The following is a 27,862-nucleotide window of genomic DNA, read 5'->3' on the forward strand; positions in this document are numbered from 1 at the left end:
GCTGTATCGGAGCACTTTACAGGGGTAAGGAAAGGAAAGGTTGAAGGAGCTGGGTATGTTTAGTCTGAAGAGGAGAAGACAGAGAGGGGATATGATAACCATCTTCAAGTACTTGAAGGGCTGTCATATAGAGGAGGGTGCCGAGTTGTTTTCTGTGGCCCCAGAAGGTCGGACCAGAACCAACGGGTTGAAATTAAATCAAAAGAGTTTCAGTCTGGACATTAGGAAGAAATTTCTAACAGTTAGAGCGGTTCCTCAGTAGAACAGGCTTCCTCGGGAGGTGGTGCGCTCTCCTTCCCTGGAGGTTTTTAAGAAGAGGCTAGATGGCCATCTGTCAGCAATGCTGATTCTATGACCTTAAGCAGATGATGAGAGGGAGGGCACCTTGGCCATCTTCTGGGCATGGCGTAGGGGTCACTGGGGTGGGGGTGGGGAGGTAGTTGTGAGTTTCCTGCATTGTGCAGGGGTTTGGACTAGATGACCCTGGCGATTCCTTCCAACTCTATGATTCTATGAAATACATGTTGGGAATTTTTGAAAATGCAACCTTTTTGCTTCCTGCAGCAACCCTGGACACTTACTGGTCGGGCACAGCCCCGATCTGTTTAGGAGGCTGCAAAGGGAAACACAGAGAGCTGAAGCGAGGCCAGTGCGGGAACGGCAGCTGCTGCTGGCTCGGGTTGAAGTCATTTTGTCGAGGTAAGAGTGGCTTTTAATGCTTGGGGCAGTGAATCTGGGAAACCCGAGTTCAAATGCTACTTCAGCCATGCACCTGTTGAGCGAGCTGCAATCAGCATCAGCCTCCCCCAATGCCAAAAAAGATTTATGTTGTTAATCAGGACAAAAGGCTTAGTTCTACAGTAGTGCTGGTGGGGTGGGGTGGGGTGGAGAGGAAGGAGCTTTGGGCAAAGTGGAGGATTTAAAAGCCATAATCCTTTTCCCAAAGGATTAGAGAAATTCATGGGGGGTCAGTCCTATCCATGGCTGCTATATGATGGCAAAATGGAGCCTCCATGTTCAGAAGCAGAATACCTCTGAAAATGAGTTGTTGGGGACCAAATAACAAGGAGAGGCCCTTACCTCTGCCACCTGTCCTTATTTTCACATCCTTTCAAAGGGTAATGAAGCAAATCCTGTTTTGGCCCTCTCGGCTAAGACTGGTCTGCATGGTGTTGTGGTTAAGAGCGGTGGTTTGGAGCAGTGGACTCTGATCACCGGGTTTGATTCCCCACTCCTCCACATGAGCGGCGGAGGCTAATCTGGTGAACTGGATTTGTTTCCTGGGTGACCTTGGGATAGTCACAGCTCTTAGAGCTCTCTCGGCCCCACCTACCTCACAAGCTGTGGGGAGGGGAAGGGAAGGTGATTGTAAGCCAGTATGATTCTGCCTTAAGTGGTAGAGAAAGTCGGCATATAAAAACCAACTCTTCTTCTCCTCCTCCTCTCCTCCTCCTCCTCCTTTCATGCTTTCCTGCATCAAAACAGCTTTGTGGGCAGCATTCTGTTTCCAGAAGCCAGGGGCCTCTGGGGTGCTCCTGAGACACAGAGGTAGGGTTGCCAATTCTGTGTTGGGAATTCCAGGAGATTTAGAGGTGAGGGATCATCTGGGATGTGAAAATGTAGAGTCCAACGTCTGAAGCTGCCATTTCCTCTGGGCAAACTCACCTCTGCAGCCTGGAGAATCCTTGTAATTCTAAGAGAACTCCAGGCCCCACCTGGAGGTTGGCAGCCCTAGCCCCAATGCCTCGTGGCAATGAGTTCCACAAGCCAACTGTTTGTTGTGTGAAGCAGTAAGCAAAGTATTCCCATTCCTGAATGAATCCCTGTCGGTACCAGAAAATCAGCAGACTTGGCTCTTTTTCTTTTTCCGCAGTAAACTGTGGGCACCCTGAAGCAGGGTTCCACGCGGTGGTCTACGGCAATGACTGGTGGGTGGGCTCCATGGTGCTCTACAGTTGCAAACCTGGCTTCTTGCTGGTGGGAGACCCTGTGAGTGTCTGCCAATCCAATGGGCGCTGGACCCCCAAGCCGACTTGCCTTCGTAAGTACTCTGATGCCTACAGGAGGATGAACGGCTCACGCTCCTGCCCCGAACTTGCTGGATAGCTGGGAGTAGTGGATGCATGTGGCTCCTCTGATTTATCTCTAGAGGTAGACCAGTCTGGCAGGCAGGTGAGCCAACAGAGAGTTCTTAGTCGAATGTCACCCACCAGAGATACGTTTGCCAACTTTCACATGGGGCCTGGAGATCTCCAGGAATTACAACTGATCTCCAGCCTACAGAGATCAGTTCCCTTGGAGGAAATGGAAGAAGAAGGAGTTGGTTTTTATACCCCGATTTTCTCTACCTTTAAGAAGTCTCAAACTGGCTTACAATTGCCTTCCCTTCCTCTCCCCACAACAGACACCTTGTGAGGTAGGTGGGGCTGAGAGAGTTCAGAGAGAGTTGTGACTAGCCCAAAGTCTCACAGCAGGCTTCATGTGTAGGAGTGGGGGAACCAACCTGGCTCACCACATTAGAGTCCACCGCTCATGTGGAGGAGTGGGGAATCAAACTCCAGATTAGAGCCCGCCGCTCTTAACCGCAACACCACGCTGGCTGTGTTGGAGGGTGGAATCTATGGCATGACACCCCGCTGAGGTCCCTCCCCTCTGCCTGTCTATGCATTTTCATCTCACCCTTCTGCCAAGGAAATCAGGCCAACTTCTGTGGTTCTCCTCTCCTCCATTTCATCCTCTCAGCACTCTGCGAGGCAGGTTAGTCTGAGAGAGTGTGATTGGTAGGGTTGCCAGGTCCCTCTGCACCACCGGCGGGAGGTTTTTGGGGCGGAGACTGAGGAGGGCGGGGTTAGGGGACTTCAATGCCATAGAGTCCAATAGCCAAAGTGGCCATTTTGTCCAGGGGAACTGATCTGTATCAGCTGGAGATCAGTTGTAATAGCGGGAGATCTCCAGCCAATACTTGGAGGTTGGCAACCCTTGTGATTGACCCAAGGTGAACGTCAAGGCTGTGTGGGCATTGGAACCCAGGTCTCCCTGGTCCTAACCCAACCACTGTAGCACACTGGCTCTCCCACATGACCATCAAATTCAACCCAAAAGAGTTATTTGTCCGTCCAAAGCTTTGCGCCTGTTTCAAGCGCCGGCTTGGCCCCCTGCTAAAGTCCTTGCCACATCCCTGTCTCGTCTGCAGTCCGGTCTTTTCCTGGAATCCTCCTTTGAGTCACTCATCTGGCTCTGTCTTTCTTCCTGGGCAGGGATTTGCCTCCGAGGCCACGCTGAAATCAGCCAGCGAGACCTCGAGGGCGGCTGCTCCTCCACCTGCCCCAGCAAGGTTCCCTTGGCGGCCTTTCTCAAGCATGGCTGTGTCAAGATCTCCGCCTGAGTCATGAAGCCGTCTGTCTGGACCTTCTGGTTCAGCCGCTGCAACTTCTGTGAGTGTGACTGCTACGTCCCCTGCGGTAAGTGTCCCCGTAGGATGGGTCCCCCCAACATCACTGAGGGGCGGCACCTTTTTCTGAGGCTGCGGGTGCTCGGGACGAAGGCGGATCCCTGTGCTGAGCAAAGCAGGGTCAATTCTCTGGTCTGCAGGCATTAGGTGAACTGACAAGCTGCCACATATCTGAGTTGTGTCGTGCAGAATGGCATGGAGACATGTGAATGCGCAGCCACTGGAGGTCCGACTCAGTTCCTCTTCTGCATTTGCAGACTTTGGCTCAATGAGAGCTAGAAACTTTAAGAATCGAAGCTGGGATTTCTATCTGTTGGTCACGCTTCTATCCCACCCTTCTGCGAAGGAACTCAGAGTAGCATACTCCGAGAGCCAGCGTGGTGTAGTGGTTAAGAGTGGTGGACTCTAATCTGGAGAGCCGGGTTTGATTCCTTGCTCCTCCACATGAGCTGTGGATTCTAATCTGGTGAACCGGGTTAGTTTCTCCACTCCTCCACATGAAGCCAGCTGGGTGACCTTGGACTAGTCACAGTTCTCTCCGAACTCTCTCAGCCCCACCTACCTCACAAGGTGTCTGTTGTGGGAAGAGGAAGGGAAGGAGATTGTAAGCTGGTTTGAGACTCCTTAAAGGTAGAGAAAATCAGGGTATAAAAACCTTCTTCTTCTTCTACAACCCTGCGAGGTAGGCTGGCAGTGAGCAAGGGAGGCTGCTTGGACTCTATGGCATTGAAGTCCCTCCCCTCCCCAAACCCTGCCCTCCTCAGGCTCCACCCCAAAATCTCCAGGTATTTCCCAACCTGGAGCTGGCAACCCTATCGCTCCTGTGCTGGAGTGTAGAGACATGAACTGGGATTCCAGGCCAGGGTATGTGGTAATCAGAGAAAGCATTTGCACAGCAGAAAAGTATGCACGGGGCCAAATGGCTGAAGGTGACGCTTATAAATGAGCCATGCAGTTGGCTGGAGGGAGAGGGAAAGGGAGAGGGGAGGGGCTGCAGCTCAGTGGTAGAGCCTCTGCTTGGCATGCAGAAGGTCCCAGGTTCAATCCCCGGCATCTCCAGTTAAAGGGACCAGGCAAGTAGGTGATGTGAAAGACCTCTGCCTGAGACCATGGAGAGCCGCTGCCAGTCTGAGTAGGCAATACTGACATTGACAGACTGAGGGTCTGATTCAGTAAAAGGCAGCTTCATGTGTTCAAGATGTTTCTTCCCTCTTTGCAAGAACCCGGTGACATCTGTCTCTCTTCCAAGAGCCTTCAAACCAGAGAATCTGTCCAAATCAGGGTCAAAAGCCGTCCAAGAGGCCTTGGAACAAGGGATGTGATGCTGAAATACTGCGAGGGGAGAGAGGATTCTTGGCAATGAGGTCTAAATTTAGAACCGGCAGTGCTGCTTGCCCCGGGCACATGCAGCCTCTATCTCTGGCGTTCGCACTGTTGATCTGAATAGCAGTAACGGTTAAACCAGAACTCCCTCACTCCCGTTCACACCACACAACTGTTCACTGGTTTAACACTTGCTCCCGTTTCCTGAACACCATCATTTGTGACAAGATCCTCCACAGAACAACAATTCCTAGTGGTTAAAAGTGTAATAACCCCAATATTTCATTTACTTTATTTATATCCCGCTTTTCTCCCTAAGGGGAACCCAGAGCGGCTTACATCATTCTCCTCACTTTCATTTCATCCCCACAACAACCCTGTGAGGTAGGTTAGGCCGAGAGTGTGTGACTGGCCCAAGATCACCCAGCGAGCTTCCATGGCAGAGTGGGGATTCGAACCTGAGTCTCCCAGCTCCTAGCCTGACACCATAACCACTACACCATGCTAGTGTATAGTTTCAGGTAGGTTGCTGTGTTGGTTTGCAGTAGAAGAATGAGATTCAAGTCCGGGAACACCTTCAAGGTCAACAAGATTTCCAGGGTGTAAACTCTCAAGAGTCTCAAAACAAGAGTCTCCGAACGTATATCCTGGAAATCTTGGTGGTCTTCAAGGTGCCCCTGGCTGGGAGGGAAGAGCCTCTGGGAGGGAAGAGGCTCTGGCTTAGTGGAAGAGCCTCTGCTTTGCATGCAGAAGGTTCCAGGTTCAATTCCCAGCATATCCAGTTAAAAGGACCAGGCAGCAGGTGATGTGAAAGACCTTGGAGAGCCGTTGCCAGTGAGTGGACCGTACTGACCTTGATGAACCGATGGTCTGATTCCATATGAGGAAACTTCATGTGTGCTGCATTTCGGGGAGGGGCCATGGCTCATTGGTAGAGCATCTGCTTGGTATGCAGAAGGTCCCAAGTTCAATCTCCGGCATCTCCGGTTAAAGGGACTAGGCGAGTAGGTGATGTACCTGAGACCCTGAAGAGCCACTGCCGGTCTGAGTAGACAATACTGACTTTGATGGCCCAAGAGTCTGATTCAGTATAAGGCAGCTTCATGTGTTCATGTGACTCAAATCTTGCTCTAGTATATGTGGATAGCGTAAAAGGGGTGTGGTGCTTTGGGTCTTGAGATGCTCTGTAGAAAGGTGGGTGTATAAATATTTAAAATACAATGAACAGATAAAGAAATGGTGTTTGCCACAGAGGCCTCTGGTAAGAATGCTGGTTGCCAAATCCACTATCTTCTCTTCCGCAGCTGCGTCGGTGTAAAGGCCTGCACAGACTGGATGGCTATTCAGTGTGCCCAGACACCCTGCTTGCGTATGTGTAAGTTCAGCAGGCTGACATTGGCTGATCGTGAGCACGCCGAGACTTCTCTGGTTTCTGACCTGCCGGTGAAATGAACTTTGCTGGGCTGCTCTCTGGACTCTCTTTCATCTTCCTAACTAGTTTTGGGGAAAAGATGGATAGCACCAGCAACCCATGGACTTCTCACCATACAAGAATAGCGCCTATGGTAAGGACTGCCTGGGTGCTGGTATTTGTTGCATCAATGCACAGCCTCTGGATGACCGGGTGAGGAGCTTAACGGTCAAGATGGATCCTGGGAAGGGAGCCGTGGAAGAGCTCTGGCTTCGTGTGCAATCCTTGGCATGTGGCTTCTTATTTTTTATAGTTTTATTTCTTTAAACTACCATACAAACACAACATCCCTTAGCGACATATAAACATACACAGTTACGTTATCGTTTACATGGAGCTGACTTAATATTTTTTTAACATCACATCTTAATAATCAGCCTCTTTAAATTTCAATGCTCTATATCATAAGTCTTCATATCGAGTATATTTTATTGTAAATCCATACATATCCTTAGTCATTTTTTAAAGTTTAATTCTATTCTTAACTGTTAACTATATAATTTAGAAAGGTACTCCATTCTTCTTGAAATTCTGACATTGATCTATCATTTAGATCAAAGGATTTAGTCGGGCCATTGTCGCATATTCTGCTAACTTATTCTTCTTATGTTAAAGGAACTCCTGTGCTGAGAAATATGACCTGTGCAGCTGCCTGTCCAAAGAGAAAATACAGACCCAATAGCCTGATGACTCTTCCCCCCGCCCTTTCGTGTGCCGGATCGTGTGAATGGGCTGGGTGCAGTTGGGTGCATGCAATTAGTTTCTGCATTCTGCAATTAGTTTCTGCATTCTGGCTCGTGTTAAGATCTCCGCATCTTTAATGATAACCTTGAGTATCTGAGAACAGCAAAGCCACCTGCAGGACTGTGCCCTCTCTCCTGAATAACTGCAGTGGGGACATTCTCCTCTTCTCAGCACTCTCTGCCACCCCACCCCCTCAACCTCTGCATCTTGGCTGGTGAGAAGAGGGACCCGGGCGGGAGGAGAGCTACCTGTCTGCCTTCCAAAATGAAGCAGGCAGAGGACGGAGCTGAAGAAGCTGGGTTTTCAAATCTCCGCCAGCAGCAGCATCTCACACCCCCTCCCTCTGCCTGCCTGAGTGGGGGAGAGACAGCATGAGATGCGCACTGGTGATAGGTAGAGAATTTAAAACGGCACAAAGACGCCCTGCCAAAATCTGCTAGCTTGTCTCCCCATCGCTATGTGAAACAGGACTCCTGGGTTTGAAGCACTCCTTACAGCGAGACTGGTTAGGGCTTAGACGATTCTGGCACCAGCCGAGCCCCAAAAGTCTATTTCTCCCCCACCACAACCCTAAAAGCAGAGGGTTGGTTGGCATTAGCACTGATGGCAGGCACTCTGCGCATGCTTGAAGGCACTCATCCTTTCATGTCTTGTGTGGCAGAGTGTGCTACTGTCAGGAAAAAGTGGTTCTGGAGCTCTACTCCATCCCTGTGAGTTTTGGCACTAGTTAAGAAGACGTGATAATGATAAAAGCATTAAGAATAGGTTGGGTGTGTGTGTGTGTATGTGTGTGTATTTGCTCCTTTCCACGGATCCGGGGTGGGGTATGTTTGGAGATAGAGGTCCCAAACTTTCAGTGTAGCTTGAGGGGATCCTTCTTGCGAGAACCCCCAAGTTTTGTGAAGATTTGGTCAGGGGGTCCCAAGAAGGGGCCTGGAAGGGGTCCCCCAAAAATCGCCCATTGGAATAAAGCCATAAAAAACACATTTGCCGCTTTCCATGGCTCCAGGGGAGCATTTTTTGAGGTACAAGTCCCAAAATTGCAGTGTAGCTTGAGGGGACCCTTCTTGCAAGAACCTGCAATTTTTGTGAAGATTGGGTCAGGGGGTCCCGAGATATGGGGCCCGGAAGGGGTCCTCCCCCAAAATGTCCCATTGGAATAAAGCCATAAAAAACACATTCGTGGCTTTCATGCAATCAATAAAGGTGTCAGATCAAGCAGTATAAGTTTTTTTTTTGGGGGGGGGTAGCCTTGTTGGTAGGGTTGCCAACCTTCAGGTGGGGCCTGGAGATTTCCTGAAATTAAAGCTCACCTCCAGGCAACAGAGATCAGTTTCCTGGAGAAAAGGTTTCCTGGTTCAGAGGTGGGCACTATGGCATTATACCCTGCTTGAGTGCCTTCCCCTCTCCAAAACTCATCTTCCCCAGGCTCTCCCCACCAAAAAAAAAAAACTCCAGGAATTTCCCCACATGGAGCTTGTAACCCTATGTTTCGGTCTGCAACAAATGAGCTAAACTCAAGCCTTACAACACCTTAGACTGAGAATAACAAGATTTTTGGGGTATAAGCTTTTGAAAATCAAAGTTCCCTCCGTCAGATACAAACCGAGCTTTGAGAGCCAGTGTGGTGTAGTGGTTAAGAGTGGTGGTTTGGAGTGGTGGAGTCTGATCTGGAGAACCGGCTTTGATTCCCCACCCCTCCACATGAGCGGCGGACACTAATCTGGTGAATGGATTTGTTTCCCCACTCCTCCACATGAAGCCAGCTGGGTGACCTTGGGCTAGTCACAGCTCTATTAGAGCTCTCTCAGCAACACCTACCTCACAGGGTGTCTTTTGTGGACAGGGGAAGGGAAGGTGATTGTAAGCCGGTTTGAGTCTCCCTTACCTGGTAGAGAAAGTCGGCATATAAAAACCAACTCTTCTTGTTGTTGAAAACTTATACCCCGGAAATCTTCTTGTTCTCTAAGGTGCTATTTGACTGGAATCTAGATCAAGGAATCTGTCCCAAAATTAGCATCTCAGCAACACAGGAGTGGAGGGAACTTCCTTCCTCAAAACAGCTTCCATTCAAATGACTTTGGCTTGCAGTAGTAAACAGTAAGTTAGAAATCTGCAATCCCCCTGAGTATGATGACGGAACAAGTGTAAGCCACAAGCAGACTTCCTGGGGTTTCTCTCTCATTCCTTTCAATTTCTCAAAAAATTAAATACTGCTTCTATCATCCAAGCCTTGGCTGGCTCCCTCAAGGGAAATGTTCTTGAAGATTCCTAGAGCTCTGTGTGCTGGCTTTCGAACGGGAAAAGATGCAACGTTCAGCATGCCTCCAGGAAAGAGAAGGGGGGTGAGAAAGAAGAAAGAAGGAGTTGATGGGAAGTGGGGTGGGGAAGACCAAAGATTTTGTCAGGATACACTGTGTGTGAATGTTTGCAGCCCAGTTCCCAGGGTCCCCCTGTGCATGCAGCCGAGGCTCTTTGAAGAGACCCCCACAAGGGAACTGAATGCATCACGTCCCAGATTCTGGAGCTTTGGCAGAGAACAAGGCCAGAGGAGTGCCGGCTCATGCATGCTAAATACCTCACAAATAGCAAACTGTCTGTCTGGTAAGGAGGGTGTGGGGGAGGGAGGGAATCCATACGGCAAGGACACCAATGCCCTACCAGCAGCTAGGGTTGCCAACCTCCAGGGGGGACCTGGACATCTCCTGGAATTGCAACGGATCTTCTCCAGACTACAGATACCCAGGGGAAAATGGCATGCCACAGCTTCTAGGTGAAACCCTTTCCAAAATTTCCCTGTACACAGGCACTGCCCCCAAATCACCAGGAATGTCCCAGGCCAGTGCTGGCAACTCTACCGTTAGCCTGTGTGGGATCCCTGTGAGGGCAGCGCCCCCTTGGGGTCCGAGGTAGAAGCCAACTACACCCTCTCTGCAGCCCCAAGGCTGCTCTTTTCCCCACAAGGGAGGGAAAGGAGATTTCTTTGGCCATTCCACCTTTGTTCCCAGATTGGAGGCAGGGTTGCCAAACTCCAGGTACTAATCAAAAACGAGGGATGTACAGTGATTTGGCAAAAAAAAAAAAAAAAAAAAAACAGTATAAGGCTCAAGATAATGTACTCTTAGCCCCCCATACCTCAAAAGGTGCCTGTTGTGGGGAGAGGAAGGGATTGTGATTATAAGCCACTTTGAGATTTCTCAATAGGGTTGCCAGGTCCCTGTTCTCCACTGGCGGGAGGTTTTTGGGTCGGAGCCTGAGGAGGGTGGTGTTTAGGGAGGGGAGGGTCTTCAATGCCATAGAGTCCAATTGCGGCCATTTCCTCCAGGTTAATTGATCTCTATTGGCTGGAGATCAGTTGTAATAGCAGGAGATCTCCAGCTAGTTCATGGAGGTTGGCAACCCTATTCTTCAAAGTAGTTAAAAGTGGGGTATAAAAATCAACCTTCTTCCCTCAACAAACTACACCCTCCTCAGGCTCCCACCCCCCCAAACCTCCAGGAATTTCCCAACCTGGAGCTAGCAACCCTACAGGTCATGGGAACTGGCTGTTGCAGGTATGAGTGGTTAGAATAAAAACGAGGGGGTGCACCCTGAAAGACAGGGGAATGCTGAGCATCCCGCTGGGTGACTGCTACAGGGCAGGATTTTGACCTCGGTGACTTCTGCTTGCCAAGGGTGCTCTGATGTGGCCAGCCTCCATTCTTGCCACCAGAGGGCATGTTCAAGCAAAGCACCAGAATGAGAATCTATTTATAGGCAGACGTCCTCTACCTACCTTGCAAAATGTTTGCCTGGTTTTCCTATCTGCTTTCCCCGTTTTCCTTGCTATCTGATGCCACCCCTCATGCCGTGGGAAGTGCCCGTGTTGCTGTGTGCAGCGCCTGCGCTGGCATCCTGCCCTTCTCATTCCTGCATCGGGTGCAGAAGGCCCTGGACATCTCTGTTGAAAGAATAAGGCTGGGACAGGCCCCTACCCATGACCTTGGGGACTTGTACCAAGTGGCCTCCTCTGCTAAGAAGGCCCATCTGCTGCCCACAAAGCACAAAATGGTCACCCTCTACCTGAAAAAAAAATGGGAGCAAAAATGAGCATGAAAACATTTCAAAACAAGCAGCTGAAGATGTCGGTCTTCTGGGTAGGGTTGCCAGGTCCCTCTTTACCACCCGCGGGAGGTTTTTTGGGCAGAGCCTGAGGAGGCCGGGGTTTCGGGAGGAACTTCAGTGCCATAGAGTCCAATTGCAAAAGCGGCCATTTTCTCCAGGGGAACTGATCTCTATCAGCTGGAGATCAGTTGTTATAGCAGGAGATCTCCAGCTACTACCTAGAGGTTGGCAGCCCTGCATTGCCCACCTCTGGGCTTTTGTCAGTGAAGTCTTATTTATTTATTTCATTTATATCCTGCCTGTCTCTCCAATGGAAAGCTAAAGGAGCTTACATTCTTCCCTTCTCCTCCATTTTATCCTCACAACAACCCTGTGAGGTAGGTTAGGCTGAGAGTGTGGGATTGGACAAAGGTGACCCAGTGAGCTTCCATGGCAGAGCGGGGATTCGAACCCAGGTCTCCCAGATCCTAGTCCGACTCCCTAACCACGGCACCACACTGGATCAGTCTTATCCCCAAATCAGTCTGTTGTTCTTTAAGAGCTGTTTTTGCCAGTCACGGCTAGAGGGACCAGGAGGCTGACTCAGTCCCCGGCAGCTCCGTTTGTTCCCTGTTTTCTCGCGGCTCCCTCTCATCTTGTCACCAAAATTCCTCCCTTGCTACGGCACAGGGGAAGCTTGGCAGCAGATGGTGGGTACCAATCCTGGCGTCATTGGAAGTCACTCATTTCCATATGCCTTTTGTATTTCATTCGCGGCGGAGGTGGGAGAAGCATATGAATGGGAGGGATGGTGAGATCCAAGCATAAGGACACGTTGGCTCCGATCAGGGAAAGCCAGGCCCTATCCTTGCGGGCTGCTCCATTAGGTTCCCATTTGTACAGGGAAGAGGCTGTGGCTCAGAGGTAGAGCACTAGCTTTGCATGCAGGGTTCAATCCCTGGCATCTCCAGTTAAAGTAAGTGAAGCGAAAGACCCTGCCTGAGACCCTGGAGAGCTGTTGCCAGTCTGAGTAAGCAATGCTGACCTTGATGGACCTATGGTTTTACTCAATACAAATAATCTTAAATAGGGAGCTGTGGCTCAGAGCATCTGCTTGGCTTGCAGAAGGTCCCAGGTTCAATCCCCGGCATCTCCAGTTAAAGGACCTGGCAGTAAGTGATGTGAAAGATCCCAGCCAGAGACCCCGGAGAGCTGCTGCCAGTCTGAGTAGACAATACTGACTTGGATGGACCAAGCTGTGGCTCAGTGGCAGAGCATCTGCTTGGCATGCAGAAGGTCCCAGGTTCAACTGGCGGCATCAGGTAATGGGTGGGTGACGCAAAAGACCTCCGTCTGAGATCCTGGAAAGCTGCTGCCAGTCTGAGTAGACAAGACTGGCCTTGATGGACCGATGGCCTGGTTCAGTAGGAGGCAGCTGAACCTCCATCCAAGTCAGTATTGTGTGTGTTAAAAGGCAAACCCCTCTATGCTGTTTGCACCAGTGTTACTGAGAGGTGTGCAAATTCTCTGCAAAAAGAATCCTGTTGTGTGAAGTTGTGGGAGACTATATGGTTAGCTTAGAAAAACTGATTTTCTGAATTCCTAGAGACAGGACAACGGCATCAGGATTCAGAAGCCACCAGAGACTTAACTGTAGATCCTCCACATTCAGGGACAGTATACCTTTGGTTACCAGGTGCTGGAGATCAAATGACAATGGCCTGTTGCCTTCATGCCTTGTTTGTGGGTTTCTCAGAGGCCAGTTTTGGAAACAGGGTGCTGGACCAGGTAGACTTTTGGGGCTGATGGAGGAGGATACTTGCAAAAGGTGAGGGCGTCCATGGTTCAGTGGTAGAGCATCTGCTTGGCATGCAGAAGGTCCCAGGTTCAATCCCCGGCATCTCCAGTTAAAGAGACCAGGCAAGCAAGGTGAGGTGAAAGACCTCTTCCTGAGACCCTGGAGAGGCGCTGCTGGTCTGAGTAGACAATACTGACTTTGATGGACCAAGGGTCTGTTTCAGTAGAAGGCAGCTTCGTGTGATCCTGTAACTCCATTCCAGTGTGCCCTTTAGCAAAGACACAGACAAACTGCAAAGGATTCAGAGGAGGGGCAGGGAAGGGCAAGATGTGTGGAAAGGAGGGTTGCTAACTCCGAATTGGGAGATTCCAGGAGGTCTGGGGGTGGAGCCTGGGAAGGGAGGTGTTTGGGGAGGAGAGTTCAACAGGGATGTGATGCCATAGAGTCCACCCTCTGAAGCTGCCATTTCCTCCAGGGGAACTGATCGCTGTAGTCTGGAGATCAGTTGTGATTCCAGGAGAACTTTAGGCTCCACCTGGAGGTTGACAACCTAGTGGAAAGCAAGTCCAAAAAGGAACTGGGTATGTTTAGCCTGGAGAAGCAGGGAGAAATGAGCACACTCTTCAAATACCAGATGGAGGAGGGTACAAAGACCAGTTCTCTGCTAGATCTAAGGGGCTTAAGTTACAGGAAGCTGGATTTTGGTTGAAGGTTAGGAGGGACAGTGAGAGTGGTTTAACTGGGACACCAATAATCTCTCCCAATAAATAAGGCCTGCTTTCTAGACAAGAAATTGACCTTTTTAGAGGTAGGATTGCCAACCTCGAGGTGGGGTCTGGAGATGTCCTGGAATGACAACTGATCTCCAGACTACTGCAATCAGTTACCGTGGAAGAAATGGCCGCTTTGGAGGGTGGACTGTATGGCATTATACCCCGCTGAGATCCCTTCTCTAAACCCTGCTCCACCCACAAATCTCCAGGTATTTCCCAACCAGGAATTGGCAACCCTGTTTATAGGTGAGCATTTTGGTCAGGGTTGGAAGGAAAACCTGATCTGCTAATGGTAGACTGATAGGGTTGCCAGCCTCCAGGTAGTAGCTAGAGATCTCCTGCTATTACTACTGACTTCCAGCCGATAGAGATCAGTTCACCTGGAGAAAATGGCTGCTTTGGCAATTGGACTTTATGACATTGAAGTCCCTCCCCAAACCCCACCCTCCACAGGCTCTGCCCCCAAAATCTCCAGGGATTTCCCAACCTGGAGCATGCAACCCTACCTATAAGGCAAGAGAGATGCAGAGGTGGTTTGCCATTGCCTGCCTCTGCGCCGTGACCCTGGGCTTCCTTGGTGGTCTCCCATTCGAATACTAAGCAGGGCCAACCCAGCCTGGAACTGGCAACCCTATAGACTGATGTTTGGAGACTCTTCCCATTGGCTGAGGGTGTGCATCTGAGGGTGGAGGGAGAGAGACGGTGGATTTGGCCCTCTAGATTCAATGACTCAACTCCGGATCTGTTTGGCTGCCCCGTCTTTTGCCGAGCCTCTTCTCATTCTTAATTACATCCAGGAGGTTTGTTGTTATTAATTTGACTTTGTTTTTTTTCTCAAGGGCTGATGGATCTTAGCCAAGCCAGGCTATGTGCCAAAGGCAGCTAGCGCTGTGGGCATTGCCCTGGAATATCCCTGTAGGCACAGATCTGGAAAGAATTGCTCTCTTTTCTGGATCCTCAAGTGTGGAATTGGACCATATTCATGTGCCTTGGAAAAGCCAGTGGCCTTTATCCACCTGAACAAAGGCAGGCTGTGTTAAGTCCTGTCATCTTCTTAGAACGTGAGGGACTGTTTAGGCCTATGGCCATCGTTACAATCCCCTGGAAGCAAATTTAACATTTTAATCCCTCGCTGTGTAAAGAAATATTTCCATCTTACCCTGCATCCTGTTCCCCACAGCGGCCTATCAGATGCCTCTGGGTGGCCTACAATCAGGGTAGAGAATCATAGGGGAAGGGCTGTGGCTCAGTTTGTAGAGCATCTGCTTGGCATACAGAAGGTCCCAGGTTCAGTCCTCGGCATCTCCAGTTAAAGGGACTAGGCAGGTAGGTGATATGAAAGACCCCTGCCTGAGACCCTGGAGAGCTACTGCCGGTCTGAGTAGACAATACTGACTTTGATGGACCAAGGGTATGATACAGTATAAGGAAGCTTCATGTGTTCATAGAATCATAGAGTTGGAAGGGACCACCAGAGTCTTCTAGTCCAACCCCCTGCACAATGCAGGAAATTAACAACTACCTCCCCCACACACACCTAGTGACCCCTACTCCATGCCCAGAAGATGGGGGGAAAACCCTCCAGGATCCCTGGCCAATCTGGCCTGGAGGAAAATTGCTTCTTGACCCCAAAGTGGCAATTGGCACTACCCTGGGCATGCAAGAAAGGGCCACGAGAGCCAAACATTGAAGCAACCCTTCCTGCCCTGTCTCATGATCTGCCTAAGGTCATAGAATCAGCATTGCTGCCCATCTAGCCTCTGCTTAAAAACCTCCAGGGAAGGAAAGCCTACCACCTCCCAAAGCTTCCCCCGATATTCTACCCAGCAAGAGTTATTCAAAGCTACACTGCCTCTGAACATGGAGGATTTCTGTAGCTACCATGGCTTAGCCCGAGATAGACCTCTCCTTCGTACAAGCCATCCTTGTTGTATTCAGGACTTCCAAAGGGATAATCAGGGCATCCTCGTTTCTCTCCATGTAGTAGTGGTGTAATAAATAATAATAATTGTTCAGCACTTAAGCACTTTTCCCAGAATCGTAAAAGTCCCTGGCTGAAAGCTCACAGTCTAAGTGAAGATGAGTTCCATTTACAGGAGCAGGTGGACCAAAGGCAGATGCTCACCAGTGGAAGAGCCCACCGGTGAATCTGAATGCATCCGCAATTGCATGGAAAAATGGAGCGTGTGAACCAGGCAAACCCAGATGTGGCTGGCGGCAGTTCCCAAATGGAGGCAGCAGAGAGAAATGTCTCTGCCAGGAAGGATCTTAAGAACATCAGAGGTGCCCTTCACTATTGCACAGCTGGCAGAAATTCAACAGGTAAAGCTTCCTCCATCTTTTTTTGCCGTTAAGTCACAGCGGACCTATAGTGACCCTATAGGTAGGGTTGCCAACCTCCAGGTACTAGCTGGAGATCTCCTGCTAATACAACTGATCTCCAGCTGACAGAGATCAGTTCCTCTGGAGAAAATGGGCGCTTTGGCAGTTGAACTCTATGGCATTGAAACCCCTCCCCAAACCCCACCCTCCTCAGGCTCCACCCGAAAAATCTCCAGGGATTTCCCAACCTGGAGCTGGCAACCCTACCTATAGGGTTTCAAGGCAAGAGAGATGCAGAGGTGCTTTGCCATTTCCTGCCTCTGCGCCGTGACCCTGAGGTTCCTTGGTGGTCTCCATTTCGAATACTAAGAAAGGCCCACCCTGCTTAGCTTCTGAGCTCTGATGAGACCAGGCTAGCCTGGTACATCCAGTCAGGGCTCCACCCTCCACCATGGGCACTCTGTAAAGGTGGCTGGGAAGGGGGAGGGGCAGAAGAAGATGGCAAAGTTTTTAACTTTGTGGACGCCCCTTCCTGTGATCAGCAAGCGCCTTTTTAAAAATTCCAAATGGGGAGGGGGAGAGATATTTGGTGCACTCTGCATCTGCTCAGAGGTCCTTCTCCATTCTTTTTGGCCGTGAAAGCCTCCCACATCTGGGGGGGAGGGGCCGTGGCTCAGTGGCAGAGCCTCTGCTTGGCATGCAGAAGGTCCCAGGTTCAACCCCTGGCCTCTCCAGTTGAAGGGACTAGGCAAGGAGGTGATGTGAAAGACCCCTGCCTGAGACCCTGGAGAGCTGCTGCTGGTCTGAGTACACAATACTGACTTTGATGTACCCAGGTTCTGATTCAGTATAAGGCAGCTTCATGGGTTCAGACTGAGCCATTCTGCTTCCGCCAGACCACGGGGCTGTTCATCCGTCTCCAGCACCAAGCTGCTTGCTGAAGAGAATGGGCGCTCCTCCCAGGTATGTGCGTGGAGGGGGGACCCCTCGCGTTTCGGAAGGATTGCCTGGGTGCCCCCCAGAACACAACCCACCGGTCCCTTTAAAGGCAGCGCTTATTCCGCCGGCTGGGAAAGCAGCAACCTGCCTGGAAAGCCCAGCCCAGAGCCCCCCCCCCTCCGCCTTCCCGGGTGACATTCAACTCGGAGAATCTTCGCCCAACCTGCAAGGAAAGAAGGCAGATGGGGGAGGCGGCGGTGGCTCTCCTCTGCCGGGCCGGGGGGGCTCCTCGGGGGCTGCTGGGCTGAGCGGGAGAGGCGGGAGGGGCCAGGCTCCGTCCCCACCCAAGCAACCCCCCCCCCAGCTCGCCCTTATCAGTTTAAGGGATGGAGAAAAAGGAAGCCGCCGCCGCCGCACCGCCTGCAGCTTGCAGGAGCTGAAGCAGCGCTTTCCGCAGACTCCGGGCTGGTCCCAGCCCAGCCCAGCCCTGCCAGGCGCTGCATCCCGAGCGGGGTACCAGCTCGAGCATCCTTCGCCTTTGCCCACCCCCCCCCAGGAGGAGAAGCCCCCCCTCCCCCAAGACTGGCGCTGCCAAGGGGAGCTCCGCGCGCTCCCCCCTCTCCCCCCATGTCTGCAGCGACGGGAGCCCGGCGCTAGGAAGCCCCCCCCCCACGCACCCGCGAGGCCGAGGATCGGGGCCCTCGTCTCGAGCGGGGGGCCCAGCTGGCGGAGGTGAGCCCACCCGGGAAGGGAGAGCTTTGAACGACCCCCTCCCCCAAAACCTGGATGGAGGGGGAGGGGTTAGAAATTGGCATGCTGGGCTTGGAGGTGGGGAGGGGGTATGCTTGAGCATCTTAGAGACCCCTCCCAAAGGATGCAAAAGGAGGAGTGGATTTTTTGGGGGTTTTTTTCCGAATTAAAAGCAAGGTGAAATTGCAAATCCGTGAGATGCCCTTGCTGGGGAGCAGAAGCAAACTGGTTCTCCCCCACCCCAACCCCTACCCCCGCAGCGAACTTTAGGTATTGGTATTGGAAGGTGGGGGAAGGACGGGGTTTGGACCGCAAGTGTTTCCTCCTTTGCCTGATGTGGGTTGGCTGCAGCATTGGGGGGGGGGGGTATAGAAGTCTAGCCCGAAAAGGGGAACTGGTTCTAGGCTGCAGCTGGAAAGTCTGTGATGAGCTCAGAAGTGGGTGGGGCTTTTTTAGGGGGGGGGGGCTTTGCTGTTGCTGACATGTATCGCCCTTGTACTAGTGTGGGAAATTTCAAACAAAGCATCTTCAGATTCCAGGCCTTTCGCCAAGATGCTGGCACAAGAGAACGGGGGGGGGGGGAATGGGGGTGTGGATGAAAGGAGCAATTTTGATCATCTTAACCTTCAGAAGTTCCTGCACTTTCCAAGGGCCCTTAGAAATTTTTGAAATGTATTTTTCCCACCCATGGAATGATTTTCGATAGTCCCCGAAGGATAGATGCTTCTAGCTTTTCATGGCTTTGCATTTGGCAAAAGGTAAAATGATAATGCAGCCTTCTGCGTGTTTACTTGGGAGTAAATCCCATTGCTCTTGGCTGGCCTTGACTTCCCAGGAGAGGAAGAATCATAGAGCTGCAAGGGACCACCAGGGTCATCTAGTCCAATCCTTTGCACAATGCAGGAAATACACAACTACCTTCCCCCCCACACCCCCAGTGACCCCCTACTCCATGCCCAGAAGATGTACATTTACCCATCCTACATCTTAGCCATTTAAACAAGTATTGAGACCATTTGACAAGGGCCCCCATTTCTTTTAAATGGGGAGGGGGAGGTGCCATTTCAGCTTTCAGATGAGAGCAGGATTTAGTTTCACTAATGGCAGGAAAAGGCAAGTTCGAGGCCCGCTCTTGGGCATGTGGGAGACCAAACTGTCAGTAAGCGGTGGATGTGAAAAGCATCCGTTTTCAAACCAGTAGCAGAGATCCACCTGGGGGGGAATCACATGGGGGAGTGGTGTTTGGTGACTGCCCCTCCTCATCTTGATAGGGCCCTTCACCCCTTCTTCGTGGTGTTCTTGAACTAGGAAAATGAGAGGGCGTCAGGAGGGTATTTGAAGGGCTGTCACTTAGAGGAGGGCAGGGAGCTGTTCCTGTTGGCAGCAGCGGACAGGACTTGCAATAATAGGTTTAAATTGCGGGAAGAAAGGTACCAGCTGTATATTCGGATTTTTTCCCCCAGAGTTGTTCAACAGTGGAATCAGCTGCCTAGGGAGGTGGTGAGCTCCCCCTCACTGGCAGTCTTTAAGCAGCAGCTAGACAAACACTTATCGGGGATGCTCTAGGGCCTAGAGTCTAGGCTGATCCTGCATTGAGCAGGGGGTTGGACTAGATGACCTGTCTGGCCCCTTCCAACTCTGTGATTCTATGAGGGGAACTTGGTGAAATTTGGCTTTGGGGAGAAGGGGTGGGAAAGAGAAGGAAAATGCAGGGAAGGTGCCCCTCCCCAATTCTGCCAGGCCTGGCTTCTCATGGACTCACTTGAAGGCGGCTGTGGCTGGCGCATTTCTGCAGGCCATGCCCAGCAGGCCGCAGTGCCAAGAAATTGAGGTTGAAGGATTATGAGTGGGCTGAGCAGGGATGCCAACTCCAGGATGGGAAATTCCTAGAGATTTGAGGGCGGAGCCCAGGGAAAGACCTCAGTGAAAGACCTCAGCGAGGTCTAAAGCCATAGAGTCCACCCTCCAAAGCTGCCATTTTCTCCAGGGGAACTTAACGCTGGAGTTGGGGGAGGGGATGTTGTGGCTCCATGGAAGAGCCTCTGGTTGGCATGCAGAAGGTCTCAGGTTCAACTCCTGGCATCTCCAATTAAAGGACCAGGCAGTAGGTCATGTGAAAGGCCTCTGCCTGAGATCCAGGAGAGCCGCTGCCAGTCTGAGTAGGCAGTGCTCACCTTGATGGACCAAGGGTCTAATTCAGTATAAGGCAGTTTCATGAGTGAGAGGAGATCTCCAGGCCCCACCTGGAGGTTGGCAACCCTAGTTCAGAGCTTGGGGGCGACAGGAGGGTCGTTTTTGCCCAGCCTCCCTCTGCCAGTCCCCAGACGTCTTCAGGACCAGAACACCAGCAAGCCTTCCATCTGAACTTTGTCTCCATTTACAGTCTTGCTGGGGAAGGGCAGAGCTTGGAGAAGGGAGGGAGCTCAGCAGGGATGTGGTGCCACTCTAGAACTTCTAGACTCTATGGTATACCATTGAGTTGGCTCTCTGAAGCTGCCATTTTCTCCAGGGGAACTGTAGTAGTTCTCTGTACTACTCTCTGTAATCCGAAGATGAGTTCTAATTCCAGGATAATTTCTGGCCCCACTTTAACTCTAGGTGCAGGTGTACTGGTTGTTGTGCTTTTCTGCCTGGCTGGCCAGCTGTTGAACTGGGCCATTGGTCCTTCCTTCCTTCCTTCCTTCCTTCCTTCCTTCCTTCCTTCCTTCCTTCCTTCCTTCCTTCCTTCCTTCCTTCCTTCCTTCCTTCCTTCCTTCCTTCCTTCCCGTGTAGAGCTGAAAACTAGACTTGACTTCATGCTGTAAGCTTGGGAAAAATTCAGCACTGAGTTTGCATGTTGTGATTTGTGCCACCAGTGTTTGAAGTGGCAAGAATTGGGGGCAAGAACTGGATGTCCCCTCCTACCCCTTGGTGGCCTCATCCTTCCCTGTGGAATTACGTGTCCCATTCACTTGGTGATTCTCAGTAGGCTAGGAGATCCATTTCACTTGTATGTTTCAGATTAGCTCCAAGCAGAGATAGACAACCCATAGCTATCCTGTCTCACTTGAACTCATGATTTGTTTTCCGTTGCCCCAGAAGGTCAGACCAGAACCAGCGGGTTAAAATTAAATCAAAAGAGTTTCCGTCTAGACCAGTGGTTCCCAACCTTTTTTTGACCAGGGACCACTAGGACTTTTTTGTTCAGTGCAGGGACCCCAAGGTTCAAAATAAAAATTCTGAGAATTTGAAAATAAACTTTAATCATAACTGTTAGTTAAACATTAAACTTAGAATAATATTTGAATATATATTTTTATAATAGAAAACTTTTAATTGAAAATATTAATTTATTATGGGTTTATAACTTTGTTTCGCAGACCTTAATTTAGTTCTTGCGGACCCCTGGGGGTCCATGGACCCCTGGTTGGGAACCAGTGGTCTAGACATTAGGAAGAACTTTCTAACAGTTAGAGCGGTTCCTCAGTGGAACAGGCTTCCTCAGGAGGTGGTAAGCTCTCCTTCCCTAGAGGTTTTTAAGAAGAGGATAGATGGCCATTTGTCAGCAATGCTGATTCTATGAACTTAGGCAGATGATGAGAGGGAGGGCACCTTGGCCATCTTCTGGGCATGGAGTAGGGGTCACAGGGGGTGTGGGGGGGAGGTAGTTGTGAATTTCCTGCATCATGCAGTGGGTTGGACTAGATGACCCTGGTGGTCCAACTCTATGATTCTATGACCCTTGAGGTCCCTTCCAGCTCTATGTTTCTAACCATGGGGGCACCTCCACTGCAGACACTGTGAAGCTGAGCTTGCAGAGTGTGCATCTGGCTGTTTAGTCACAGGTGTTAATGCGGCATGGGTTCAAAAGCCCATCCAGACTTTGATGGGTTCAGTATATTAAAGGTATGATATGTTTCAAATTTCCATTTGACAGCTTCTTGTCCCACCCATCTGTCTTCCTGCAGCTCAGCAGCGATGGCGGAGAAGGGTCTCGACCCCACCTGCGTCTCCATCGCCCTGGAGGATCCCGTGTGCAATTCCGGGTCACCGGATGCTCCCCTCCTGACCACTCACCTGAAGAAGGTGGAGAACCACATCACGGATGCCCAGAGGTTCTCACATCTGCCTAAGCGCTCAGCCGTTGACATTGAGTTTCTCGACCTCTCGTACTCAGTCCGTGAGGGGCCTTGGTGGAGGAAGAGAGGTAGGCCATTTCTTGGATTTTTTGGTTTAGGCTGTTCGGAGGCTGCCTTTCCTCTCGGAACAGAACAGTAGGAAATTGTTTAACGCATAGGGCTGCCAGCTCCAGGCTGGGAAATTCCTGGAGAATTGGAGGTGGAGCCTGGGGGAACTCAATGGGGTATCATGCCATAGAGTCCACCCTCCAGAGCAGCCATTTTCTCTAGGGGAACTGATTTCTGTTGGCTGGAGATGAATTGTAATTCTGGGAGATCTCCAGGCCCCATCTGGAGGTCAACAACCCTAGAAGGAAAAGATCTGCCGAATGAGAGGAGAGAAGCTGACGGAACGGTGCCGGGGAGGGGGAAATCTGTGCCTGAAGTCCCACAACTGACCCTGCCAGAGGATAACCTCCCTTCCAAGGTCTGCGCCACTGACGTGATGCGGCCCCTTCGGGGATGGACTGCAGCAACTGTTTTAAGTGCAAAGCCTGGCTCCATTGGAGGGCGGGAAGGGAAAGGAAGCATCCTGCAGCCTGTGAAGTTGGGGAGGGGCTGTGGTCTGCCTGAGACCCAGGAGAGCCGCTGCTGGTCTAAGTAAACAATATTGGCTTTGATGGTCCAGGGGTCTGATTCAGTATAAGGCAGTTTAATGTGTTCATGTGTTCATCTTTTAGGGGAGGGGCCATGGCTCAGTGGTAGAGCATCTGCTTGGCATGCAGACGGTCCCAGGTTCAATCCCCAGCATCTCCAGTTAAAGGGACTAGGCAAGTAGGTGATGTGAAAGACCTCCGCCTGAGACCTTGGAAAGCCGCTGCCAGTCTGAGTAGACAATACTGACTTTGACAGACTGAGGGTCTGATTCAGTATGAGGCAGCTTCATATGTTCAAGTTTCAGAGACAGGAGTTCTAGTTCAGGGATGGATCCCTCCCCCTGTGTCAGAGCTACAGCCAAGATCCTGTGAGAATCCAAGGTCTTTGAGCGAGGCAGGAGCTCACAATGATCAGGAGATAAATTTAGCATCCCTTTCCTGCCTGGGCCTTGGGTGTCTTTCTCTCTGGGGACTGTTACCCTGCGTGGGTGGCACCAGCGCTTCATGCATAGGAATCGGCACTCTAGAAGGGATTATGGCAGGTGGGGAGAGGTTGCTTCTCTTTAACGAGCCGCTCTTAATGGGATGCCAATCAGCAGCCCCCAGAGACAAGAGGGAAAAGGAAGCTCCAAAGAGTGCTGGGGGGGGGGTGTTAGGAAAGTACAGAGGGTGGCAGCGCCGGCTGCGTGTGAGAGGGAGGAATTTACAGAGGGGCCTGAACTCTGGTCGGGATCTATAACTCACTTTATCTGCCATTTGGGTAAGGTAGAACAATCTATTAGCAAAATTGGCGGTGGAAAGGGCCGTCAAGTTGCAGCCGGCTTAGGGCAACCCCGAAGGGTTTTCAAGGCAAGCGATGAACAGAGGTGGTTTGCCATTGCCTTCCTCTGCATATAGGATTGCCAGCCTCCAGGTACTAGCTGGAGATCTCCTGCTATTACAACTGATCTCCAGCTGGAAAAGATCAGTTCCCTTGGAGAAAATGGCTGCTTTGGGACATGGACTTTATGGCACTGAAGTGCTTCCCCTTCCCAAACCCCGCCCTCCTCAGGTTCTGCCCCCAAAATCCCCAGGTATTTCCTAATCCGGAGCTGGCAACCCTATCTGTGTAGCAACCCTGGACTTCTGTGGTCAGCTCCCATCCAAGTGCTGACCAGGGCCAACCCTGTTTAGCTTCTGAGATCTGATGAGATCAGGCTAGCCTGGGCCATCCAGGTCAGGTAGGGTTGCCAACCTCCAGGTACTAGCTGGAGATCGCCTGCTATTACAACTGATTTCCAGCCGATAGAGATCAGTTCACCTGGAGAAAATGGCCACTATGGCAATTGGACTGTATGGCATTGAAGTCCCTCCCCAAACCCCGCCCTCCTCAGGGTCCACCCCAAAAACCTCCCAGCGGTGGCAAAGAGTGATGTGACAACCCTAAGGTCAGGGCATTGGCAAAATTAGCAACCAGTTTGATAAAACTGTTGGCTCAATTAAAATAATATGGCCTGGCTCAGCTAATGGCCTGGAAAGTGCTGCTATTTGCATGTTGGAAGAATGACCAACTTATGCGTGAATACCACACAAATACTTTTGGATTGTGTGAGCCCCCACCCCCCGGTTTGTAAACTGGGCCCTCGTGTATGTGAAATGCCTGTGTTATGGTTCCTTTACCTCAGTGAAGAAGGGAAGAGGGCACGCCCGTTCTTCCACTGAGCTCAGATGCCCAGGTGCCTTAACTGGGCACGGGGCGTATGTGCTCTATTTTAAAAATGCATTGCTTAAATTAACTGGCTGTTATTCAACAGCTCAAAATAAAGCTCTTGGAGATGTTGCCTGCCTGGGACTGGAAAGACGGGACTTTTGCCAAGTTCCAGGCAGGCCCCAATGCATGGTTTGGGGGGGGGATTGCCTTGGCGTTCAAGGGTCACAAGATGTCCCGGCCTGTGCTAAATGCCCTGGCTGCAGGGGTCTGGGAGGGAAGGTGACCAATCATCTGCTATATCTCTACTTGTTGTGCCCAAAGGAGTTTTGCTTTCCCTAAGCCAGTAAGAAGATCCAGGTTAATCCTGCTCTTTATTGACTTTGCAAAGTCCTTCCGGAATCTTCCACCACCACCCCTGCCTAGGGATCAACAGTGTGTCTCAGCCATGCCTGACGCTCCACCCCCTCCTTCCCAGCCTGTCAAAGTACCTGCAAGAGATGTCACCTGGCTTCATACCTTTCCCAAGGCTTCGGTGGTGATGGAAAAGACTGGGACAGGTTTCCTGAGAGCTTGTCTCTGTCCTTGAGTCTTTAGTTTTTCCTACCTGTTTTCCTGTACTTCTTCACAAATTGACAGGTGGGGAAAGGTGATCCACTTATTCTAGAGGGAGAGGCAGGTAGACAACCCCCAGACTCTTATCCTCCAGTCCACTGCAAACAAGAATCTGGCCCTTTTCAGCATCTGCCATTTGGGATCCTTGTTTAATTGTCAACTCAGGATTGGGAAATTCCTGGAGATTTGGGGTGAACCATGAGGAAGATGGGGTTTGGAAAAAGGAGGAACCTCAGAGGGGTATAATGTGCCATAGTCTATCCTCCAAAGCAACCATTTTCTCCAGGGGAACCGATCTCTGTAGTCTGAAGATCAGTTGTAATTTCAGGAGAACTCCAGGCATGAATGGGAGGTTGTTTTTCTGAACTGTATTGTGTTTTGCATTGGGGCCCAAAGGTTTGCCAGTTCTGGGTTGGGAAATTCCTGGAGATTTGGGGGTGGCGTTTGGAGGAGCGGAGGGACCTCAACAGGGTAAATGCCATATAGTCTCTCCCCCCCCTTTAGAGCAGCCATTTTCTCCAGAGGAACTGATCTCTGCTGTCTCAAGATCAGTCTGGGAGATCTCCAGCTCCTACCTGGAGGTTGGCAACCCTAGGCCCATCAGTGTATGCAGTAGGTTCAGTGATCAGCCTCCTGACACCACCTTCCAGCTTGCACTGATGTCACTTGTCCCATAATAGTGAAGTCATTCCCTTCCCTGTCAGAAATACGAATCCCTTAACCCAATCCTGCCTCTTGTCTCCTAGTTAGCTCCCACTGTAATGACCAGGCCATTCAAAGTATTTTGGGCCCGAACAAGCTGTGCCCATCAACCCTTGGCCCTGTGCTGGCAGTAGTTGTTGAGACCAATGTCCTCCCATGCTGCTGATGTAGGGTTGCCACGTCCGGGTAGGGAAATACCTGGAGTTTTCGGGGCGGAGCCTGAGGATGGCAAGGTTTGAGGAGGGAAGGAACTTCAATGCCATAGAGTCCAATTGCCAAGGTGGCCATTTTCTCCAGGGGAACTGATCTATATTGTCTGGAGATCAGTTATAATAGCAGGAGGTCTCCAGCTAGTACTTGGAGGTTGGCAACCCTATGCTGATGGCCAGGAGCCACCCAAGCAAGCCCCTGCCGGGGATTGGTGCTCCCCTCATCATGCTGCCCTCAAGGAGTCACTTGGGGGGTTTGGGCTGAGAATTGGCTCAGATGGCTTCCTCCAAAGAATCTTGGGCGTTACAGTTGGGTGAAGTGCTGGGAACTCTCCATTTGGTCCCTGCAAAGGTCTCCTGTCCCCAGCAGGGTTCCTTGGGAAAAAGGGTTAAGCCTCTTCCAGTCTGTAGTGTGGAGAGTCACTTAGAGTTGTACCAGCTGGACAAAATATCCTTTTGTTGACCTTCTGTCAAAGGGTTCCCGATGTGTAGTGGCACCAGCTCTTTTTCATGGACTGTTGGTAGTATGGAGCTGCCTTACACTGAATCAGGCCCTTGGTCTATCTAACTTTCTTTGGACTGGCAACTGTTCTCCAGGGTCCCAGGCAGAGAATGGTTTTTCGGAACCCTTGCTATCTGAGACCCTTAACTGTTGGGCATTGAACCTTCCCTTCTGTGTAATCTTGTCCACCAAGCCATGTTTTCTCCCAGGGTTGCCATCTTCAAGGTGGGGCCCTGAAGATCTCCCAGAATTACAATTGTTCTCCTGATGACAAGGAACAGTTCCCCTGGGGAATAAGGGCCACTGTATGGCATTGTAGCCCACCGAGGTCTCGTCGCACCTTCACTGGCTCCACCCCTGAATTGCCAGGAATTTCCCAACCTGGGGTTGGTAACCATACTGCTCTCTCCCAAGTGAACTTGCCCTGAATGAAACCTTTCTCTGGGTGTTCCTGGGTTCAAGAAAAAGGGCCTTTTTGGTGGTGGGGCCTGGCACCTCTTCTGATCTCTCAAGCATCTGCTCACTCCTGCTTTTAACAGCTATGTTTGGCTCCATTTCTGAAACTGATATTTCTGTGTCTGTTACTGCCAGAGCTCTTTATTGGTCTGCGGATTTTTTTACTGTTTGTTACTTTTCATTGTACTAGGCCAGTGGTCAGCAAACTCACCAGTCAACAGAGCCAAACATCAACAGCACAACGGTTGAGATTTCCCTTGAGAGCCACCTAGGCTCCGACCCCTTTTCCCTCAACCCGAGGCTATAAAGATCCCTTTCCCCGCACCTCTTCTCCGCCCGCCCTCCGCCCGTCTTGCGTGGGGTGGGTCTTTCCTTCAGGCATCTCCTCTCCGCGCCTGTTTCCCCCACCGTCCCGCCAACCATTTCCCGGTGGGAGCTGGGACTGGAGCCGCGCCGACCCCTCTGCCTCCCCGGCGCCTCCCTCTGCCATCGTGCTCCCCCCTCCGCCTGCCAGCTGATGGGCGGGCTGTTCGGCCTCTCCCCGGGGACCTAGCTGGTGGGCCAGCCGGGGGGCCAGGGGCCGTCATGGCCACTGCAGCGCCCCGTTGGCCGGGCGTGGTCTGCCCGGACCGGTTCTCCCGCTCGCCAGCTGACGAGCGGCCGGTCGGCGGTTGTGGGGACCTCGAGCCCGCCCCCCCCGGGCACTGGGAGGCGGCTCTAGCCGGCTGCCGCTTGCCACCTCTCCAGGTTTCTCTCCAGGCGAGTGGGGGTCTGAGGGTCCCCTCCCATGTGGGTTGCCGCTGGGACCGGGGTTGGGCTTGACGGCCCGGGGGTGGGCGGGCTGTGACCGCGCACGTGCGGGGGAGCGGAGCCCCAAGCGGGAGAGGTGGCACCTGCGCAGAGGCGTCGAGGAGGAGGAGGAGGGAGGTGGCCGCCCGCCGGCCGTCGCAGCAACAGGAGAAGCGCCGGCAGGAACCGCGGCCGCCCGGGCCCCGGGGGAGACTAAGCAGCAGGCACGGCGCCCAGGGGCAGAGCCGCACCCAAGGGGCCAAAGAGCCACATGCGGCTCGCGAGCCGCGGTTTGCCTACCACTGTACTAGGCTATTGTAATAGAAAAGCTGGATAAAAATCCATCAATTTAATTAGTATGACCTGGGGGAGCAGATGTGAAAGTAGAGTAGCCACCCTCAAGGTGGATCCTGTAGATCTCCCAGAATTATAACGGATCTACTGACTACAGAGGTCAGTTCCTCTAGAGAAAATGGCTGCTTTGAAGGGTGGCCT

At 51.5% G+C, this 27,862-nt stretch overlaps 1 protein-coding gene across 1 annotated transcript in view; it reads left to right on the plus strand.

Moving 5' to 3' along the window:
• The first annotated feature begins 21,604 nt into the window (after positions 1–21,604).
• The window catches only part of ABCG4 (ATP binding cassette subfamily G member 4), a 33,738-nt gene continuing 27,480 nt past the window's right edge, over positions 21,605–27,862 (plus strand). Inside the window, exon 1 of the mRNA XM_056860464.1 lies at positions 21,605–21,840. Coding sequence (XP_056716442.1) covers positions 21,612–21,840 — 229 coding nt within the window. The 5' untranslated portion in view covers positions 21,605–21,611. The remainder of the gene's footprint in view (positions 21,841–27,862) is intronic.

Source organism: Euleptes europaea, chromosome 14, assembly GCF_029931775.1.
Source record: "Euleptes europaea isolate rEulEur1 chromosome 14, rEulEur1.hap1, whole genome shotgun sequence".
Taxonomy (NCBI): domain Eukaryota; kingdom Metazoa; phylum Chordata; class Lepidosauria; order Squamata; family Sphaerodactylidae; genus Euleptes; species Euleptes europaea.